Raw genomic sequence first — 23,108 nt, 5'->3', positions numbered from 1 at the left:
GCCTCAATATGTCCCTCTTCCCCCAAGGATATTGTGTGAAGAGTGGAGGTGTGGTAGAGAGTAGGGGGTAGTTCACCCAAGTGACAAATGACTTCATCTATGTACACACACACACACACGCACACACACACACACACCTCTTGGCACCAAGAAGCACCAGTGCTCAAGAAAAAAGCCTCCTGTCTGGGGATGACAGGGTGTAGGGGGGAGACGGGGATAAGACCTGCAGCTCACAACTCTGGAGGAGGCTGGAGGGGTGAGGAATCAGAGAGGGAAGCCAAGCAGCATATAGACTAAATACAGACTCCCTTCTTCCTCCATGTTCCCCTCCCAACCCCTCCCCCACTCATATAATGAAACAGGGAGCCGTCCCTGCATCAAATATGGTAGCCTTCCGATTGCCATGAAGAGACTGAGCGAGAGGGTCTGAGGAAATCTGTAAAAAGCATATCTTGTTGGCATTGGGGAGGGGGACGCAGGAAGGGAGGCACCCTTCTGGGATAACCTAGGGCCCGAAATCACAGTGAACTGATCCAGTTTGGGGGAAAGTTCTGGAGCTCCCAGCTGCAGAGCCTGGAGTTAACTCTTGGCTGGCACCAGCCCTCCAGTCCCAGTCCCTGCTGCTCTCTCCCCCTCCTGCACTCTCAGGGAACCAGATAGAGCTGCAGCAGGGGCCCTGTGTGCAAGCTTCAGGATTCTTAACCCTTAGGAGCCCTGCAGACCCGGGAGGTAAAAAGGGGAAGAAGGAGGGATTGAGGGAGGGGGTGTGCTGTGAGAGAGGTGGCTGGAGAGGATTCAGAACGGAAAGTGCAGAGAGAGGGGAAGCAGGGACAGGGACATGGGGAGAGAAAATTAGGGGGAAAGGAGGGAGAAGAAAAAGCTGGAGAGCCGTGAAAAGGGGTGGGGGCAACCCACGTCAGCTGAGCCGGCGTGACTTCCCCCATTTTATACAAATGGGGAAACCGAGGCTCAGAGAGGTCAAGAGACTGGTGCACCGACACCGAGCGGCTGAGCAGGGGTCTGCAGGGCTCCGTCTCCCTCCACTAAACTGCACACATCTGAACAAGACTGGAGGAGGAAGGACCACAGGAGCGGGCAGGGAGGCGGGCGGCAGGGAAGGGGGCCAAGTGCAAGGGAGAAGGTGCTATCATGCTACCTGACTTTCAGAGAGCGGGGGCAGAGGCCCGGGCAGGCGGAGGGCACCGGGCTCCCCTCCGACCGCAGCCCTAGTCCACCACCAGGGTCTCTTGGCTGTAGGGGATGGACTTCTCGAGCATCTGCTCTCCGCCCTTCCCCGAGTTGGGGCCGGGCCCCTGGCTGTGCCCGGAGGAGTAGCTGGCGGACTTCTCCCCGCTGCCGCTGTGGGCCGCAGCCCCGCAGCGGCCCTGGCCCCAGCAGAGCACCGAGGCGCAGGCCTGGCGGAAGCGGGGGTCGAAGAAGGCGTAGAGAAAGGGGTTGAGGCAGCTGTTGACGTAGCTGACGCAGGTGCAGTAGGGGAAGACGTTCATGAGGAAGAGGTCGAAGTCGCAGGGCCAGCGCAGCAGGCCGCCCAGCGTGTAGAGCGTCTTCACCAGGTGGTAGGGCACCCAGCAGAGGGCGAAGGTCACCACCAGCACCACGATGATGCCGAGCAGCCGGCGCCGCTTCCGCAGGCCCTCGACGCGCTCCTTGCGGAAGTGGCCGGCGATGGTCTGGGCGATGAAGAAGTAGCAGGTCAGCATGACGGTGAAGGGCACCACGAAGCCCACGGCGGTGGACGAGACCCCCAGGCCCACCTCCCAGGCCCACTCGGAGCCGGAGGCGGCCACCACGGAGTAGTCCATGTAGCACTGCACCCTGGTGGTGTTCTCCAGGTCCCCGGTGGCGCGGAACACCATGACCGGCGCGGCCAGGAGGGCGGCCAGCACCCACAGGACGGCCGTGGCCGCGGCGCCGCTGACCCGCAGCCTCAGCCGAGCGTTGGCCACCGGCCTCACGATGGCCAGGTAGCGGTCGAAGCTGAGCCCGGTGAGGCAGAAGACGCTGGCGTACATGTTGACGAAGACGAGATAGCTGCTGAGCTTGCAAGCAAAGGTGCCGAAGGGCCAGTCGTAGTCCCGGTACGTGTAGGTGGCCCACAGCGGCAGGGTCACCACGAAAGTCAGGTCGGCCACTGCCAGGCTGGCGATGAAGATGTCGGCCGAGCGCCTCTTCTCGCGGCTGCTGCGGAACACGGTCCAGAGCACCAGGCCGTTGCCCGTGGTGCCCAGGAGGAAGACCAGCATGTAGATGGCGGGGATGAGGGCCCCCGAGGACTTCCAGTCCGTGTACTCGCACTCAGACTGGTTGTCTGCCCCGTAGTAGGTGTCAAAGTCGCCGGCCTCCTCCATGCTGGGCGGCGGAGAGAAGACGGGGCAGGGGCTCCCGCGGGTACCAGCTCCGTGGCTGCGGCCCCGACCCCGGCGGCCGCCCTGGGCTTCTGGCCCGAGCCTCAGGGGGCAGGCAAGAAGGGGCTGAGGGTGTCCAGAGCCCTTCCCGGCAAGCAGGAGAAGCTGCCTCCGGATTCTGGAGGGTGCCTGCCCCTGCAGACGTCCCTCCGCCCTCTCCTCGCCTGGCCCCAGCCTCAGCTAAGAGGCTTCCTTGCGCCCTCCTGAGTCTCTGTCTCCTCCTTGTCTGGTCACTCCCTCCTCCCACCCACCTCCAGACCCACCCCTCACTTGGGAGTCTTAAGATCTTTAAGTTAGTTACAGCCCACTTTTTTTTTTTTTTTTTTTTTTTTTTTTTTTCCTCTCGTCCCCGGGCAAGTGGACCAAATTGAGCCCTGCCGAGCTGAGCTGGGCAGAATGTTATCTGAGGTTTGCAGCCTGCTCTCCTCCCAAGCCCCGCCTCCACCCTCTGGCTACCACCCACCTTCTCCCCAGCCTCTAGTCCCTGGTTTCCTCTGGCCTTTGGAGCACCCCCTCCCCAACCCTCCCCACCTTCCTACTCTCACCCCCTCCCCTCCCCTCTAAATGGGACAAATTATGCAGATTGAAATCCAGCTGGAGCTGGAGCCAGGAAGGGGGGGGGGGGGACGGGCAAGGAGGGTGTGAGATTTCGCAGGATGCTCTGAGCATCTGGCAAGCCCTCCTGGCAGGCAGGTCTGGCCCCCACCCTCCCCTCCTGCCCTCCCAGCCCCCACCCAGACCAGACTTCACTCCACGGTCATCCTCCTTCACACCTCCACTTTGACCCTCCCTCTGGGAACTTTTGTTGTTTTACAGACACGGTTAAGGGGATTTCTCTAGAATTCATAATCTGTTAGCAGACTGCCGTTTGCAGATGGCATTGGAAGTTTTAGAGGGTGGAGGACAAAGTCCCGGAAGGAAGAAACCTCAGACAAAAGTCATGAAATCAAGTTGTTAAATCTGTGGGAAAACTGAGGCCTAACAAGGTAAATGTCTTACTCAAAGTCACAAGACGAATTTTGTTACAGTTCCATTGTTCGCTTTTCTTCTTCGTCTCCAAGCACCCGCAGCTCCTGCCATGTAGTAAGTGATCATTAAATGATTGTTGAGAGAAGCAATGTACAATGGACGAACTCGTGGGCGAGGGAAAAGAAGAAACCAGGTACATTCAGTGTTCAGGTTCTTCCTGCCCTTTGGGGACCAGGTCTCTATTAGACCATGCAGCCAGAGAGGGAGGCAGAGAAAGGGGCGGTCACTGAGGGGATGCTGTGGGCATAGTCCCATACAAATGCACTTTGCCCTGTCTGCTTGCCCTTCCAGGACCTCTGGGCAGGGAAGAGAGAAGGAGAGAAGGATGCACAAGATACGATTTAAAACTGTGCCCCCCAAGACTGGAGGAGTCGATCTCAGGTTGGGCAGGGATAAAACAAGACAAAATCAGGAGATAAGTCTTGGCCTCATCCAAAACAAAGGGCTTACCAAACAAGAATCCCTTGTCTCAAGGGAGGGTTGGTCAGAAAACCTTGCCGGGGCCTTAAAGTAAGGGCCCCCAACTCAAATACCCACAAGGACCCGGTGAAGAGTGTACATGGGCAAAAAAGCTATTATGGGACAATAAGGAGTGGTAGAGTCTGTGGCAAACCAGAGCAAGCACACCCCATCAAGAGGAGCCCTCCTAAGCTTCAGTCCCTGGTTGCCATGCAGAAATATGGGACCCAACATTGCCAAGCGTTCTGATTTTCTACATAATTTTGAAATTCTGGATTTTATGAGAAATGTCCAGATTTGCAAATCTGGGAAATTCATCCCATTAAAAAACAAACAAACAAACAAACAAAAACACAACAAAAACAAAGGGTGGGGCACCTGGGTGGCTCAGTCGGTTAAGTGACTGACTCTCGATTTCAGCTCAGGTCATGATTTCACCGTTTGTGGGTTCGAGCCCCACGTAGGGCTCTGCCTGTCAGCACGGAGTCTACTTGGGATTCTCTTTCTCCCTCTCTCTGCTGCTCTCCCATGTGCGCGTGCTCTTTCTCTCTTTCTCTCTCTCAAAAGTAAGTAAACACTTAAAAATAAAAAAGCAAAGGTCGCAACAAGTAAAGCTTGTCCTCTGCCACTCCCACTCTGTGCTCTTTGAACAGGAGCTGGCCAAAAATGTAAGGCAGAGGGCAACAGGGAGGATGGGCCAGGAACAAGAAACATCAAATGCAAAGACAGAGAAATGACAGCCAACACGGCCTAAATCTCGGGGTGCAATGGGGAGACCCAGGGGAGATGGCGAGAGAGCAGGACAAGACAGACCCCGGGTCTTGGATGGAGAACTGGGTGTGTTTCTCCTTATTCAGCACCTCCTCCCTGCCAGGAGCTCTTTGAACATGCTATGCGTTTTATATGTGTTTATTATCTCTTTCAGTCAACACAACGGTGTTAGGAAGTAGGCACTGTCATTAATCTCAACTTACAGACCAGGAAACTGAGGCACAGGGAAGTGAGGTAACTTGGCCAAGGTCACTCACCTAGGAATTGTCAGAGCCGGAATTTGAACCAAGGCTTGAGCACATGAACTAAAACCTCTTAAGTTCTCCTCCCCCTAAAAGAAAGAAAGAAGAGAAAAAGAAAACCCCCAACCCTTTTCGAATTAGGGGTTTGTCATCTGCTGAGCATTATAGAAATGTGGAATAATGCCAGGATACCTGTCATTTACTTTAAAATAAGCTCTCAGTGGGGCACCTGGGTGTCTCAGTCCATTAAGCATCCAACTCTTTTTTTTTTTTAATTAAAAAAAAAATTTTTTTAACATTTATTTATTTTGAGACAGAGAGAGACAGAGCATGAACGGGGGAGGGGCAGAGAGAGAGGGAGACACAGAATCGGAAGCAGGCTCCAGGCTCTGAGCCATCAGCCCAGAGCCTGACGCGGAGCTCGAACTCACGGACCGCGAGATCGTGACCTGAGCTGAAGTCAGACGCTCAACCGACTGAGCCACCCAGGCACCCCAAGCATCCAACTCTTGATCTCGGTTCAGGTCATGATCTCAGTGTTCATGAGATCAAGTCCTGAGTTGGGCTCTGCTCTGACAGTATGGAGCCTGTTTGGAATTCTCATTCTCTCTCTCTCTCTCTCTCTCTCCCCTCTCTCTACCTCCCCCCCTCACGTGTGCACTCTCTCTCTCTCTCTCTCTCAAAATAAATAAACTTAAAAATATAAAAATAAAATAAGCTCTCGAGCAAAATTTTTAAAAGATGGACTAAAATATTTTAGAGATACTCTCCACTCCCCTACTCCCATGGTTGAACAGGTTACAAGAACCCTGGCCAGACAATAGTCTGTACTGTACCTTAGGGATGGAACCATAGCTTGATCCAGAAACTGCTCTGTGGCCAGTCATTCCCAATAAAGATTCTTGGTCGCCTGAGGCCAGCAGGAAAGCTAACAGGACCCAGCATCTGGAATCTTGGCAGTCTGCAAAATGGCAGTCAGGACACCCAATACGACCCAGAGCGGGAGTTAGGTTGACCTCATGGTACACAGGGGTTGGAACTGCTTAGGGCCTGCTTGCCCTGGCATGTTTGTCTAATAGAAGTCTGTGCAGGTGGCCAAATGGCTTTCATTCATCCGACAGTAAGCTTGGGTGAAAACATGTCAGATTACCCCAACCTTGACCTATCAAAAGGGACCTGAGGTGCACAGGAACCAGTTTGGCTCAGGTCAGGTCAAGACTGACAGCACCTGTTATGAATACAAACAGCTGCTCAGAACACGCCAAGATAAAGGCCAAGTTCAAGACCCCCAGGTAATCCAAATCTTCTCTGGTTCTCCCAGAAAGACATAGGCACCTGGGCCCTTTGCAGCTAAGAACATAGAAGAAGGAGAGCCAGCGAGCTCAGAGTGTCCCCAAAATCATGTTTCTCCCCACAGCTATTCCCATTTGGATCGTGAACCAGACAGAGACCCCGTGGGAGGGGATGTGGGTTCATCTCTTTAGGGCTCTGGTCTCCAGGCCCTGTACCTCTGAGGGGGTAAGAAGCGGTTAATGTCACCTGAGGAACCAAGCTGGTCAAAACGGGAGAGAATCGGGAGGCAAGACTAGGAGGGGGCCACTGATAGGGGGGCCAGAGTGGGTGAAGCGCAGAAAAGATCTGACCTCCAGCCAAAAGCTGGAGCTCCAGCTGGAACCAGGGGGTCTGAGTGCCCACAGCAATGACAGCCTGAAAGGAGGAGAATCAAGCTAGCGTCACACTCCTCACCCAGCCTGACACCTAAGGTCCCTGTCCATGCAACATCGAGATGAAAGTTTAGTAAACAGAACCAGTAGCTGAAGCCTGACCTTCTGTGTCCCCAGGGCTCAGAAGCAATTCCTCACCAGACAGAGAGCACCTGGCCAGACCCCTGTTTTCATTTTGGTACCCACCCCCCTGCCCCCACTCCCCGCCTCAAGTGGGTGCCTGGTAAATGCCTGCTGAATTAAAGCTCTGGGAATGTATGCAGGAAAAGGATGGGAAAGACTGGGTCTTCTTCATTCCAGGGGCTGTTCCACTGCATTAACAAGGACATCTTTTTGCTAAGTTGCTCCAGAATAATCTGCCTTGGGTCATCTGGCAAACCAGCAGCGAGGGCAGGGCCGTTGGCCAGTGTCCCCAGGGGCTGGCCTGCCCTGGAGAGGCCGACTGGTTTCCTGGGGGACTCGGCTCTCTCCTGGGTGATTTCTTCAGGGTATTGTGAGGGACTTGGCATGAAGGGCTCCAGGCAGAACAGCGCCCCAGGCCAGCTGCAGATCCCTTTGAGGAGAGCCCAGACTGCTGGGGGCCCTCTGGAGTCAGTGATTCAAAGCCCCGAGTTTGTTCCTGGCCTAGAAAGCAAGAGAGACTGGCTTGGCCCCAAGCCCGTGACTGTGTGTGGCTGTGTGCACAAACGGGAAGGGTTTGTGTGTGCCGCGGGGCCGCTTGTGAGCATACGGGACTTGCGTGCTCTTGGAGCACGAGTGTATATTGGGTGCGTGCATGCGTTCATGCGCCAGTGTGTACCTGGGTCGGGGGCTGGGTAAGCCTCCCCCTTGTGGGACAGGAAAGAGTGGTTAATTGGATCGCTCTAAGGGCTTGCGGTGGGTGGGTGAGGGAGAAAGCCCAAATTCCCCGGTCTGCAGGGACCTGCCCAGACCTTGCCCCAGGCTCTGGGTGGAGGACATCAAAGTGGAAGCTGGTCTTTCTCTGCCCCTTGCTGACTTCTCACCTCCTCCCCCAGCCCTGCTCCAGCCTCCTCACTTCACAGGTCTGCTTTGAACTTACCCAGGGCGACCAGGCCCTTCTCTCCCCTTCCCAAGAGAAAGCACAGCTGTGTCCTGAACAGCTGGTGGTGTTATCTGAGGGGAAGGGGGGGGAGGACAGGGGAAGAGGATGAAACTGGGCTGTCCAGCCCACTCTGGGATTCCTCTCCCATTTCTTCTGCCACACAACACCCCCTTCCCCATCCCAGCCCTGCACACACACACACACACACACACACACACACACAGCCCTGCCTTAGCAGCTTATCTGACCAGAACCAAATGGCCAGCTGCTCCTGACAATGAAAGCAAACCCCCCACCCCTGCCTCTCGGCAGCCCCTCTTCTCCCCCTGGCCATTTGGTGCCACTTCAAACTCCCAGGCATACTTCAAACGCCTAGGAGACCCTGGGCTCTGGGGACAGCGAAGGCAGGAAAATCAACGGGCCCGAGAGCCAGGAAATATAAGCTCCAGTCCCATCTTGGCTATTACTTCATTCCCTCAGCAAAGGTTTATTGAGCACCTACTATTGGCCAGACTCTACTCCAGGCACTGGGCTCACACTGAATTGTGTCAACAGTTCAAAGCGTGTCCCTGGCCTCCTGCACATGCATCCTCCAGGTGGAGGAGAGACAAAACAGCTGAACCGTAAATAGATCAATGAACTCAGATAGTGATAAGAGCAGCAGAGAAAGCTCGGCCGGGTAATGACACAGGATAAATAGGAAGGGGGCAGTTTTAGAGGGTGGACCACCAGAAGAGGGCCTTCTTGGAGTGGCTGCCATTCTAGCTAAAATCTGAATGTCTAGGTTCCTGTGGGAGCCTGGACGAGGCTCTTCCCTCTCTGAGCCTCAGTTTCCCCATCTGTACGTGAGGACGGTGAAGCAGCTGGTGATTCTGGAACAGTGGCAGTGGCTCACAGAGGAGGCTGGAAAAGTGGATTTCTTGCTAAAGAAGTCAAAAGAGGGAGGCAACCTGACTCCGTGTAGCAGGTCGACAATGGGCAAAATCAGACCAGAATCCGTTCTCCTGGCCACGGGACCCACCTTATGGGGTGTTTGTTAGGCTGTCGGTAACCAGGGTCTGAAAGCCTTTCCTGATTTCCTCACCCACCCCCTCACCCCTCCCCTGACACTACCCATCCCCATTATTTAGCACACTTCCCTAAACAAAGTGGGTCTCTAGTAAGTGTGTGGGCACCGTTTCTCTGCAGCCACGAGGACTAGAATTTCTACAACCTTGGGAGCAGTTAGGGCTTTCTTTAGGACCACCTAGACGGGAGCTAGATGGCTTCTGCGACTTGACATAGGAAAGACTCCTAAAATTCACCCAGGCCATTGACTGCCCCTCACCCAAGCTAGAAGATAGTAAGAGGGTGGGCTGCAAGGAGGGTCCACAGAGGCAGCATCAGCATTTCATGAAACCTTTTGGAAATGGCACACACACACACACACACACCCTTAATAAGACAACCCTCTCTAAAGGTCAAGTCGCGGCCCCTCAGGCTTAGATTTGCACAGCTCGATATGGTGGCTCTGGTTACTCCCTGGTGCTCAAGATGGCTTTGATGAATAAGAACTGAGAATATGAATTAATTATTATTTAACAAACAGAGTGGGTTAGGTAAACAGAATCCTTCCAAAACGACAACGCACTGGTAGGGGAGAATGGAGAGCAAGCCAAGTCGCCTGTGCTGGTGAAAAGTCTGCAGCCAGGAATCCATTCCACACGCTTGACTCCACTGATCAGGAAAGGGAGGCCCAAGGGGAGAAAGGGAATTCATCCAGGTGTCCCCACCGGGTCAGGCCCACTGTCCCCTGTGCCACTCCGCCTACCCCTCCCACCCCTAAAGATCAAGTCCGGAGGAAGCCTTTCTCCTTGGAGCTCACTCGCCTTTGTTAGCCTAACAGGAGGGCTGGGGCAGGAGGCAGCTAGGACAGGAAACAGAGCAGAGGCCGGAAGGAGGTCAGGAAGAGGTGGACAGGACCCTGACCCTGCTCACGCCCAGCCCTACCAGCCTTCAGGAGAGCAACAGGGTGTTTCCAAAAATATTTACAGTGAGTCTAAATTAATGAGGTACTGTATCAGCTCTAACAATAGGAGGATGTGGGGCCGGGCCCTCCAGGGGAGAAGACCAACGCCAGCAGCAGCCCATAGGCCAGACGAGGGCCCAGGAGGTTGGGGAAGGCCCGCTGTGCACACCGCCAAAGGAGGAAATTAAGCCCTCCACCCCCGGGGGCCAGAGCAGGCACTGCAGACAACGGCCCCCCCCATCCCGGCTGCCCCGGGAACAGGAAGATTTCCTAGACCCTCACAACTGCCAAGAGCATCATCAACCCGCCTCCCTGCTCCACTCCAGCGTGAACATCTCCTGTAGTGCCCCCCAGGCTCAGGGCCATCCGGGGGCCTCTTGAATGCTTCTGCTGACCAGATGCTCACTCCTGCCCCTAGAAGCCCATTTCGGCCCCAACAGTGGGCAGAGCTGCTCATCCGACAGGGTTATCTTCGGGAGAGCACAGGCTGCTGCTCACAAGTCACGTTGCCATAGGCGAAGGAGCCATCATTTCAAGCCTCGGTTTGCCCCTCTGTAACATGGGAGCCATTATAGCATCTGCCTCATGGGGGCTGGTGCGAGGAATTCCACAAGCGGGAAGGTACCCAACATGGCGGGGGTATCCACGGAGGCAGAAAGATGTGGCAAAGGTGCAGAGATGCAAAATGAAGAGCTTAAGATGTCTTGGGGCTGAAGTTACATATGGCTGGAGAAAGCCAACCACCATTTTGTGGCCATTAAGGTGACCCAGAAAAGCTAGACTCGCGCTGCCCGGTACGTCACCCGCTCAGCGCAAGTGGCTATGGGGCACTTGAAACGCGGTCAGAGAGAGCAGAGAAGAGCCACAGGCACGCAGTGCGCACCGGGTTGCAAAGACAAGATGTAAGGCGTCTCATTAGTAATTTTTTTACATTGATTACACATCCAAATGATAATATTTTGAATATATTGGGCTAAATAAAATATATTATTAAAATGAATTTTACCTGGTGTTTTTTTTTTTTTTATGTTACTATTGCGGCTATTGGAAAAAACTTAATTGCCTATGCAGTTCCCATCATATTCCTGTTGGACCACACTGAGCTAAAGGATCACCTGGAAGCTGTACGATGTTCACTCTGGGGTCGCCTGGGTGGCTCTGTCCGTGGAGCATCCGACTTCGACTCAGGTCATGATCTCGCGGATCGTGAGTTCGAGCCTCGCGTCCGGTTCTGTGCTTATAGCTCAGAGCCTGAAGCCTGCTTTGGATTCTGTGTCTCCCTCTCTCTCTACCCCTCCCCGGCGCACACATGCACACTCTCTCTCTCTATCTATCTCAAAAATAAATAAAAACATTAAAAAAATTAGATGTTCACTCTGGAGGCACCTCTGAGGGTAGGTTAGAAAGGGGAAGTTCATCAGGAAATGGATGCAAATTGTTCAGACCAAAGTTCTGTTTTAGGGGAAGGACTCAGATTTTTTTTTTTTTTTTTTTTTTTTTTTTTTTTTTTTTTTTTGGTCCCAAGGCACAATCCAATAGGGATGCGATTTTTCTTCTTCCTAAACTAGGGTTCCAGATAAACCAACCACCCTGATAGGTAAAGGTTGTCAAGCACTGCATAAGCACCTTTAAATGCCTCCCCCAGTGCAATTTTCATCAAAGTTTTTTTTACATTCATTTAAAAAGTCATAAGATAATTTTTGTTATCATTCCCATTTTACAGATTGGTAAACCAAGGTTTGGAAAGTTACATCACTGGCTCGGGAGCACTTGGCTTACAAGTGACAGAGGGGCAATTTGAACACTTGACTTTGACTCGAGAAGGCTGCCATATCTTCAGCCCAGATATACTCTCCCAATGCGGGGCCCTGCTTCTGCACCCAAACAGAACCTGCTAGTGCTTCACCAACAGGGACCTCGGAGGCTCTCCCGCACGGCACTGCAGCTCTAGCCTGGTTGTAAACAGTCTGCACCATGAGGGTAAGTGAAGAAAAAGTCCCCTACGGCCGCCATCGAGGGCCCGCAGGAATTCACAGGGCCATGCCAGCAGAAGAATAGTTTGCAAGACAAACATGCTTTGCAATGGTTGGGAGAGTAAACTCTGAGGCCAAAACGCCTGGTGTCCAATCCTAGCTCTGCTACTCTATCCCTCCAAGCCTTGGTTTCATTAACTGTTAAATGGGGGTAATAACATATCACCAGAATTATGAGATAACAGTCGTCAGAATTATGAGATACTAGACAAAAAGACTAAGTCTGTGCCTGGCCAACTGGCCGAGAACAATTGCCTAGCAAACATTGCTTATTACAGTTTCCTTACTTAATCCACATAATTACCCTATGGGACCCAGAGAGCCAGTTAAGACAAATAGGAAGAATGATATTCCCAGTTTACAAATGCAGAAATTGAGGCACAAAGACATTAATTTGTCTAAGTCCCTCGATTTCTAAGTATTGGAAAGAGGAATCAGACCTAGGATGGCTGGTTCCCAGGTCTGTAGTCTTAACACCATGACATCTAGCTCATGATTTTGGACAATCTGTGAAGTCTTTTTTTTTTTTTCTTGTTCTTTTTTAAATGACACTATCTCAGCTTCTTGAGGCTGCTCAACCTGCCCAGTGCTTTGACGGCAGCCAGTAGGACAGTCAACAGCTCGGTGTGAGTGCAGAGAGGCAGCTGCCTCTGGATGCCACAGAGCTCGGCTGATGGGTTACCCATCAGCCCTAGGGCTCCACAGGTGCCACAGGTATCCAGTGACAATCTGCCTTTGCCAAGAAGCCATAACACAGGTCCTGTGGCATCTCTCGCCCTTGTAACTGCTCAGGGACAAGGGGTGTCTGGGGAGATAGAACTGAATACTGATGTCACTACCAGACCCAGAGCACAGAGCTGCCTCCCAAGGTACATCTTGGCCAGGCTGGGATCTACTGTTCTTCTGACCTGGGAGATGCTGACATCTGCTGGGGATGAGCTGGTACTCAGCCTTGACCTCCCCTGAGCCTGATTCCCAGCTCTGGCTTCTGGGCCCTGCCTTGGGGGCAGAGATCCTGAAGGGTGAGTCCCCCAGGGGTTCAGGTAAGCCAGACCTCTCCCTCCTCTGGGCTCCCGTGGCATCTGGAATTGCCAACCCCAGAATCTTCCAGCTGTGGGGCTATGCTAAGAATCCTTAGAACAGGGGACTTACCCACAGTCCAATCAGCTGATGATTCCGAGGCTGAACAGATCTGAGAACCCAGCCTGGGTACCCAGTCTCCTGAAAAATCAAGCACTAGGTCCCTACACCCTGCTCAGTGTTTTGAGCTACATGTTATCTCCTGAAATGTGGTTACATTGCGCTGATATTATCCAATATCACATTATGACACTCACGTAGGAAAAGAAATGTTCTTGTCATTTTCACTTAGGGTGAAAACCAGACATTGAATCATCCTCAATGTTATTCATCACACTTCCTCAAGCATGTCACTCTGTAAAGACATATAAAGGGGGAAAATGTAACTCCTTTATTAAAGAAAATTATGGACTAGAAAAAGACTAACGAAACTTTTTAAAATAAACTGACAACCGATTTAAAAAGAAAAAAAAGTTGGTCCTCTCGTCCCTGGAGGCAAGAATCTTATTTCTGAGCACCTAGCGCCACCTTGTGGTCCCACGCATAACAACGATCGCAGCCTTCCCCACGGTCACTGCCTACGTGGGTGCTGAGAAACTTAACATAAGGACATGGGGGAAGGGAAGGGGGAAAAATAGTTACAAACAGAGAGGGAGGGAGGCAAACCACAAGAGACTGTTAAATGCAGAGAACAAACGGAGGGTGGATGGGGGCGGAGAGGGGAAAATGGGTGATGAGCACCTAGGAGGGCGCTTGTTGGGATGAGCACTGGGTGTTGTATGTAAACAAATTTTACACGAAGTCATATTCATAAAAAATAAAAAAAGTAAGTGAATAAACTGTGATACATGCAGGGGGAAAAAAAGACTGAGAGTTTCTTATCTGAACCTTTTATCTCAATGAACTTTGTACTGAAATCTCTCCCGCTATACCCACAAAGTTTAGCATGGAAAACAGGCGGACCCACAGTTGAGTGGGCCCTAACAAGAAATGTGAATACACAGTCTTCGTTCGTAACCCCTCCAAGCTATTGCAGTCTTAGCCCTGGGGCCCTACAGGCTACATAGAAATTTAACTCATCTATTTTTTTTTTTTTTTTTTCCTAATGTGTGTTTGCTTTTTCTCTTTTCCTCTTTCTCTTCCCGGAAATATTGTCCTGTGTCTCGGGCAGCAAATGCTCTAGGACAGGTGAACTTGGGTGCAGAGAGGAGGAAAGAGCCAATCAGTGGCCGCTCTGGGCTCCTGTGACTCCCTCATGTAATGAATGAGTGTTACGTTTCTCCTCTGTGGGGCACCTGTGCTAGGCTTGATGGTGAGCTCAAATACTACCTAGGCCTCTACCCTCAAAAAACAGAGACTAGGGGCGCCTGGGTGGCTCAGTGGGTTGAGCGGCCGACTTCGGCTCAGGTCATGATCTCGAGCTCCGTGGGTTCGAGCCCCATGTCGGGCTCTGTGCTGACAGCTCAGAGCCTGGAGCCTGTTTTGGATTCTGTGTCTCCCTCTCTCTGACCCTCTCCCATTCATGCTCTCTCTCTCTCTGTCTCAAAAATAAATAAAAACGATTAAAAAAAATTAAAAAAAAAAAACAAAAAACAGAGACTAGCAGGGAAGCCCAACATCGGCTAACTAATGACAAGGAAAAAAATAAAAAATAAAAAGTTAAGCTCCAGCAGTGGAAAGCAAGGTATGCGAGTTACATCTACAGCCAGAGTTTTAGAGTCTGACTCTTACAGGTTCTCCACAATCAATTCAAAATTTAAAGAAACAAACAATCAAAAGGCAAGTGTAATGAAATCCCCAAAAAGTCTTGTCTTTCCCACGATGATTTCTTTGATACTATTTTTTTGAAAAATCAAATAGCATGCCAAAAACATTAGAAATGACTCGGTTTCACTAAAACCTGAAATGCAAAATACATACTTAGTCTGCCTATTGAAGAATCCAGAACTGAATACATACGTAACAGGGGTTTGACCGAGTCAGGAAAAACAAGAAATATTCTCCTGAGAAAATGATCACGGTGCTGACAGCTTCAAGATGAGAAGGCAGGTAGAAGAAAAGGATGACAAACCATTACAGCAAACATCGGGCAGCGCATATGCAAAGGTCCTGAGGCAGCCTAGAGCTTGGGAGGCCGAAAGTAAGTAGGTGCAGACACTGGAGACTGAGTCCCAAGAGGAGGCTAAGGGCCGGGCCACATGGGGCTTTGTAGACCACCTTGAGGAGTTTGCCCTTATCCACCCAGCAATGGAGAACTGTACAAGGGTTTTAATTAGCAGGGCATAGTGACAAGATCCAACTGGCCTTACAGACTACAACTGTGTGGAGAGACTATGTGTGGAGAAGGAAGAAGGACAAGAGTTCATTCAGGAGACATTTGTTCTCACAAGAGACGATAGAAGCTTTGATTAAGAGTGTGGTGGTCAAAATGGAGAGAAGTGAAGAGATTTCAGAGATATTTTGGGTTGGATATAGGGATAAGGAAAAGGGAGACATCAGGGTGTCTCTTATGCGTCTCACTTGCTGGAGCTAAATGAATGGGGTGTCATTCATGGAAACAGGGTGTGGCAGAAAGTGGTAAGTGAACCCCAGGATCTACTTTCTCTTTCTCTGTTGAGGGATTATACTGGAGTCCTCTCACAGGCCACTTCAGATCTTCTCAGGCTCCCCTGCCCTTGTCCCAGCTCTGCAAGGACTTCTCTTATTTCATAAAATAAGAGCACACAAGCCTCCTGCTTCAGATTCTGTCCCGGAGGGAACCCAGTCTAGACAATAAGATAACCACCCCCCCTGCCATGTATAAACTGGGGCCACAGCTATGTGACTAGAGACTGGCATGTTCAACCTCCCTCACGACACCTTACTCTCTAATTGTCCACAGGGTATGGATAGAAGTGATAGGTACTTCACCTGGGTCACATCCTTCAAAAAGGACATTGCTTCCCCTTCACTTCCCGGAACAGGGGCATGGGGCTAGTGAGCCAACGGTGACCATGTAGATGAAGACAACAGGTGGAGGAATGATACAACAGCTGGACACCTCGTGGAGGAGAGCTGAGCCACACCTCTGCCTGTGGCTCACAGCTTCGCTGTACCATAACCAACTCGTAGGAAGTCATGGGGAAAGGCCAGGTTTGGGGAAAACCCATGAGTCCAATTCTGAACGCTTTGTCTTTGAGCAGCCTTTGAGACATCCAAGAGAAATGGTGATTGAGATGTGAGCCTGGAAGTCAGAGAGGAGCCTTGGTCTGAAACCATAAGCTTATGAATCGCCTTCCTCTTCTGCGTGGCTGGTAATTAATGTCTAAAAGTGTCTGAGGGGGTCTAGGGAGAAGGTAGAGTGTGAGAAGAGAAGGGAGCCTGTGGGAGGGAACATCTAAGATGGCCCCAGTCATCCCCACCTTCTGTATTTATGCCCTTGTGCAACCCTTTGGGATGTGGGCTGGACCTAACGACTCACTTCTAAAAAGTAGAATTTGGTAAAAGTGATGGCATGTCACTTCCAAATTAAGTCACAAAAAGTCTGGCTTCTGTCTTGGATGCCCTCTCTCTCAATTACTTGCTCTGAGGGAAGTCGACCACCATAAGCTTCCCTATGGATAGATCCACATGACAAGGACCTGAAGGAGGCCTCTGGCCAACAGCCAGTGAGGGACTGAGGCCCTTAATCCAACATCCTGTGAAAAAATGAATCCTGCCAATAACCATATGAGGGAGATTGAAAGCAGATTCTATAGTCCTGGCCGAGCTTTCAGATAACTAATCAGCCCTGGCCAATGCCTTAATTGCAGCTTTGGGAGATTTTACTCCAGAGACACCTGGCTAAGCCACAGACAGATTCCTGACCCAGAGAAATCATGGGATAATAAATGTTTGTTATTTAAGCTGTGAGATTTGGGGGTAATTTGCTTCTGAGAAATTGGTAACTAAGACAGAACTCGTGCCAGAGACTTGAGGATCTCTATTCCTTTAACAGCTGGCAACAGAGACCAAGCCTATAAAGGAGGCCAAGAGCAAACAGTCATGGACATAGGAGGCAATCCAGGTAGGTGCCAAGTCACAGAACCTAGGAGAAGGTAAGGAGGGAATAGTCAGCAGTGTTGGGATGCTGCTGATAGATCAAATAAGATGAGAGACAAATACTTGATGGACGTCAAGATGTGGAGGCACCATTGACCTTGGGCTATAAGCAGCTCTCTCAGGACCCATGGGCCTGGAAAGTCTGTTTGGAATGATTGAGGAGAAGGCTGGAAAGGAGGAAATATAGAACTTTTACTAGAACTTTGACAGTGAAACCAAAAAGAAATAGAGCAGGACAAAAAGAAGTTAGAGCAGGACAGAACTTTTTTAATGGCAAAGATTTGAGCTTCTGCAGAAGCCAATGGAGGCCTCTGGGATGGCAGGGTGAGGAGTGCCACAGACCCACTCCCCAGGAAAGAACCATCACTGGTGACAATGATTACACTCAACCACTTAAAGTCTCTAGAAATTGTTGTAAGGGAGTATAGCACACGAATAAAGATTTCAGAACTAAATCTTAGTAGGTACAGTGAGAGTCTGTGAAACTTGGGTCTCCTTCACCCACTCTTCATCTCAACAAGACAATGGAAGCTCCAATTTGGGCAGGTTGTCTGAATAAAATGAGCCTCCCTCTCCCCTAAGTTCCCAGCCAAGGGATAGAGTATTTCATGGGTAAAGGCAGACCATTTCTCATTTCCTCAAACTCTAAGGTGCAGAGGCTAACCTCCTGGAAAAGGTGGTCAAACTATCAGGGGCTCACTCCCTCCACTTAGTCCTCACTCATAGATCAGGGGCTTAACCTCAGGCATAGCAGACTGAGAATATGGAGGCTCTGATTGCCCTTACCCCAGTTTAGTCGTAGGGTGGAGGTTCTATACAAGGAGAAGCAAGCCAAGAAAACTACAGGCTACCATCATCATTCAGTGCTCTGCTCGTTGTCACTCCTAAAGTAACACTGTCCCAGCCCTCATCTCTGAAGAAATGGTTCAAAGATTTTGTCCAGGAGGGGAAGCAGTTAATACAAATGGAAACCTCCAAAGTTCTTCCCAGAAAGACTGAATATATTTGAAATGGAATGTGGGGAATTTCAAACCTAAGAGTGCTCACAAAAACAATGAGGATTTTGGTGGTAAGTAATTAAGAAGCTAGTAGATCCATTAAAGCAACAAGCTAAACCATAGGCCAATAGCTTACCAGAAAGAATCAGGGTAAGAGACAGCCAAGAAGGGCTCTCCTGGGTCAGAACAAACCTCAAAGACTTGCCTTTAAATCTACCTCTGCAAAGATGCCCAAACCTAATTGGATCAGACTGGAGAGCAATGTATGCCCCAAGGCATTGTCAGCAACAATAGAGCAATCAGAAGAAAATGAGTGGAGGCTAAGAGTGGGATGTGATAATAACAGAGGCAAGCAGCTTAATAGAGATACCAGAGAAAGAGACCAGAGAAGAGAATCCTGCTAAAACTAGTCATCCTAGGGCAACTATGTGCACGCCCAAAGCTATACTCTGTGAAGAGCAACATAAGAAGCTTCATGTTAAGGGTGAAATATAATTTGCTAAAATAGTTCAACCATGTCACTAAACAAACACATGAACAACAACAAAAATAAACCAGGGAGGGAGAGGGTATCAGTCTCCAGAGTTTCTACAATATATTACCTAAAATGTCCAGATTTCAAGAAAAAATTACAAGACATGCAAAGTAAAAAGTGTATGCACTTTTTCCATTCCTCCATGCAATGGGGGAAGGGAAAGAAGCAGCAACAGAAACCATCTGTGAGACAGCCCAGATGTCAGATGTAACAGACTCCAAAGCAGCCATTATAAATATGTTCAAGGAAGTAAAAAGAATCATGCTTAAAGAAGTAAAAGAGATATGATGGCAATGTTCCATCAAAAAGAGACTATCAAGGGGCGCCTGGGTGGCTCAGTCGGTTAAGTGTCCAACTTCAGCTCAGGTCATGATCTCGCAGTCCGTGAGTTTGAGCCCTGTGTCGGGCCTTGTGCTAACAGCTCAGAGCCTGGAGCCTGTTTCAGATTCTGGGTCTCCCTCTCTCTTGGCCTCTCCTGAGCTCGCACTCTGTCCCTCTCTTTCTCAAAAATAAATAAACATTTTTAAAAATTTTAATATTGCATAATGGAATTACTAGAAGAGGATATAAAGAAGAAAAAAATGCAAAGACATAATGCCTGAAAACTTCCCAAATTTGATGAAAACCCTCCAGGAATCTCAACAAACTCCAAGTAAGGTAAATGCAAGGAGTTCTACACCCAGACACATCATAATAAAAATGTTGAAAGCCAAAGGTAAAGAGAAAAAATGAAAAACAGCAAAAGAAAAACAAATAATACTAATTCTCCATAGAAATTTCAAAAAGAAAGAAAGAAAGAAAGAAAGAAAGAAAGAAAGAAAGAAAAGAAGAAGAAGAAAAAAGACAGTCCCAACTCTATGATGTCATTATTACTCTGATACCAAAACCAAACAAAAACATTACAAGAAAAGAAAACTACAAGCCAGTATCTCTTACAAATACAGACAACAAAACCCTCGCAAAAAAAAACAGCAAACAAAATACAACAACATACAAACATTAGCCAAAACTGGGATTTATCCCAGGAATGCAAGGTCAGTTTAACTTCAATTAATGTAATGCACTATTTCAATAGAGTGAAGAAGCAATACTACACAATCATTCCAAATATGCAGAGAGACCATCAGACAAAATTCAACACCTCAGCATGATCAAAACATTTCAAAAACTAGTAATAGAAGGGAACTTCCTTAACCTGAACAAGCATCTACAAAATAAAATCCACAGTTAACATCATATTTAATGGTAAGACTGAATGTTTTTCTCCGAAGATCAGGAACAAGACAAAGATGTCCGGTTTTGCTATTTCTACTCCAAATTACACTATAGACTCTATACAGAGCAATTAGTCAAGAAAATGAAATTTTAAAAGAAAGAAAATGAAATAAAAAGCACCTATATTGTAAAGGTAGAATAAAACTATCCTTGTTTGCAGATGGTATGATCTTTTATTTAAAAAATCCAGTGGCTCAATCGGTTAAGCCTCTGACTTCAGCTCAGGTCATGATCTCACTGGGTTTGTGAGTTCGAGCCCCGCGTTGGGCCCTGTGCTAACAGCTCGAGCCTGGAACCTCCTTCAGGTTCTGTGTCTCCTCCTCTCTCTGCCCCTTCCATGCTCATGCTCTGTCTCTCTCTGTCTCTCAATAATAAATAAACATTAAAAAAATTAATTAATTAAATAAATAAAAAATCCTAAGGAATCCATTTTAAAACTATTCGTCCTAACAAAAGACTTTAGCAAAGTTGTGGGATACAAGATCAATATACAAAAATCAATTATATTTTCCAAATGCTAACAATTAACAATCTGAAAATAAAATTAAGAAAACCATTTACAATAGCATCAAAAGGAATAAACACTTGGGAACAAATTTAACAAAGACATACAAAACTTACACTCTGAAAATAACACATTGTTGAAAGAAATTAAAGAATATCTAAATAAATGGAAAAGCATCCCATGTTCATGAATTGGAAGACTTCATATTGTTAACACAGCACTACTCTCCAAACTGATCTACAGATTCACTACAATCATAATCAAAATTCCAGTTGGCTTCTTTTCAGTAATTGGCAAGATGATCCCAAAATTCTTATGGAAATTCCAGAATTATCAAAACAATCTTGAAAAAAAATAACAAAGTTGAACAACTCACACTTCTTGATTTCAAAACTTACTACCAAACCACAGTAATAAAGACTGCATGGTACTAACATAAAGACAGGATGGATATACATCTCAGTGGATTAGAATAGAGTCTCTAAAAATAAACCCTCACATTTATAGCTAATTGGTTTTTGGCAAGAGTGCTAAGACAATTCAATGGGGGAAGAAAAATCTTTTCAACAAATGCAAGGACAACTGAATATCCATATGCAAAGGAATGATGTTGAATCCCTACCTCATACCATAGAGAAAAATTAACTCACAGTGGACAAAACTTAAATGTAAGAGCTAAAACTATGAAACTGTTCAAAGAAAACACAGGTATAAGTCTTCATGACCTTGGATTAAGCAATAGTTTCCTGAGTATGACACCAAAAACCACAAGCAGCAACAACAAAAAATAGATCATTTGGACTTCATTAAAATTGAAAACTGTGCTGCAAAGAACACCATCAAAAGGTAAGAATACAACCCATAGAACAGGAGAAAATGTTTGCAACCATATACCTGATAAGATACTTTTATCTAGAATATGTAGATTATAACTTAATAATAAAAAGACAACCCAATTAAAAATTGGCAAAGGATCTTAATGGACATTTTTCCGAAGAAGATATACAAACGGCCAATAAGCTTGTGAAAAGATGATGATCATTAGCCATCAGGGAAATGCAAAGCAAAATCACAGTGAGATACCATTTCACACCCACAAGGAGGGCTGTAATAAAAAAGCCGATAACAAGTGTTGGTGAAGATGTGGAGAAATCAGAAAACTCACACACTGCTGGTGGGATGTAAAATGGTGCGGCCACCTTGGAAAATGGTCTGGCAATTCCTCAAAAGATTAAACACAGAATTACCATATAACCAGGCAATTCCACTGCTAGGTATATACCCAACAGAAATGGAGACATGTCCATACAAAACACTTGCACACAAATGTCCATATAAACATTATTCCTAATAGCCAAAAAGTGGAAACAACCCAAAGTCTATCAAGTAAAATGACGTGTCACCAGAATATTATTTGGCAATAAAAAAGAATGAAGTGCTGATATATGCTACAATCCGGATGATTCTTGAAAACACGATGCTAAATGAAAACAGTAACAAAGAATCACACATTGTATGATTCCACTTATTTTAAACGTGTAGAATAGGAAAATCTATAGAGATAGAAAGTGTATTAGAGCTGGGAGGGGAGGTGGGAAGGGGTACAATTATGGCGGGGGGGGGAGGTGGTCAGAGAGTTTTAACTATGTTCTAAAATTGGGAGCACCTGGGTGGCTCAGTCCGTTGAGCGTCTGACTCTTGATTTCAGCTCAGGACATGATCTCACAGTTCATGGGATCAAGCCCCAAGTCAGGCTCTGTGCTGACTGCACGGAGCCTGCTTGGGATTCTCTCTCTCTCCTCGCTCTCTGCCCCTCCCCCCGCTGATGTGCACATGCTCTCTAGCTCCCTCTCAAAATAAATAAACATTTAAAGACTCTGAAAATAAGCATTTAAAAGACACAAATATATATTATGTTTTAAAACTGATTCTAGAGATGACTGCATAACTCTGGATACATTCAGAACCATTAAATTGCACACTTACGTAGGTAGGTGAATTGTATGTGTGGGATGGGATGTACATCTCAATAGAGCTGTTATTCAAAAAATAGAAGCCAACAGAAAGGATCCTGTTGAAAGAAGGAGTGAAACAGATGAAGGCAGAAAGGGATAAATGACAGTGTAGGGCAAGGGAGGGATCCTAAGCAGAGGTGGGAGGACTCACTTTCTGCAGCAGGACAGCAGCCCTGTCTCCCTGGGGGGTTTGGGGTCAGTACCGGTGTTGGAAGGTCTGAAGACCTGGGTTTGGGAAGATGTATCTTCTCATCTGATGGACAAACAGGAAGACAGAGGGGAGCAGGTCGGGGGTTCGAAGGGAATGGAGAAGGTACGAAGCAGTTGTGGTGGAGAGCGAGGGTGAAGGCTGTTGGAAATGCCATAGCCCTGATGTCACCTCACAGTCTTGCCCCTAGCTCCCCTGTTTCCTGCTTCTCCCTTTGGTCCTGCACCCAATTCATGGAGGACGTCTCAAGCATAAGCATTTATGGGGGATGGGAGGGAAATGGTCTTCAAGCCAATGAGAAATGGACGGCCTTGCACAACAGAGAAGAGAAAGGCTGAGTGAAAGGCAGAAGAGAGGGAAGCTCAAGCCAGCCGGGACTTGATAGAACCAGAGGTCACCTATATGCAGGGCCAGCTTCACGAGTGTGCAACTGGTACAGTGGCCCAGTGCCTACACTTAAAAATTCTCCACGTGTGGTTTTCTGCTTTGCTGTCACTGTCTTGAAATTTTTAATCATTTCCAAACAAGGGGCCCCACATTTTCATTTGGCACTGGGTCCCACAAATGAGGTAACCTGTCCCACCCTACAAAGAACTATCCAGAACATGGCTAAGAATGGCTACACAAGCAAAAGTGGTTTCTGTACTGCTGGGGTTG

At 48.4% G+C, this 23,108-nt stretch overlaps 1 protein-coding gene across 1 annotated transcript; it reads right to left on the bottom strand.

The window, feature by feature from the left end:
* Window positions 1-997: 997 nt before the first annotated feature.
* Window positions 998-2,651, bottom strand: APLNR (apelin receptor). Its single transcript, XM_019414394.2, has one exon. It carries the CDS (start codon window positions 2,367-2,369, stop codon window positions 1,227-1,229), a length of 1,143 nt encoding a protein of 380 aa, XP_019269939.1. The 5' UTR covers window positions 2,370-2,651; the 3' UTR covers window positions 998-1,226.
* Window positions 2,652-23,108: the final 20,457 nt, after the last annotated feature.

Source organism: Panthera pardus, unplaced genomic scaffold, assembly GCF_024362965.1.
Source record: "Panthera pardus isolate Hobbes unplaced genomic scaffold, ASM2436296v1 HiC_scaffold_12, whole genome shotgun sequence".
In the NCBI taxonomy this organism is placed as follows: Eukaryota; Metazoa; Chordata; class Mammalia; order Carnivora; family Felidae; genus Panthera; species Panthera pardus.
This window is presented reverse-complemented; position numbering and strand designations above follow the sequence as displayed.

What these genes read in the sequence shown, in the direction of transcription:
- APLNR (XM_019414394.2), bottom strand. Translation starts at nt 2,369, where the DNA reads ATGGAGGAGGCCGGCGACTTTGACACCTACTACGGGGCAGACAACCAG.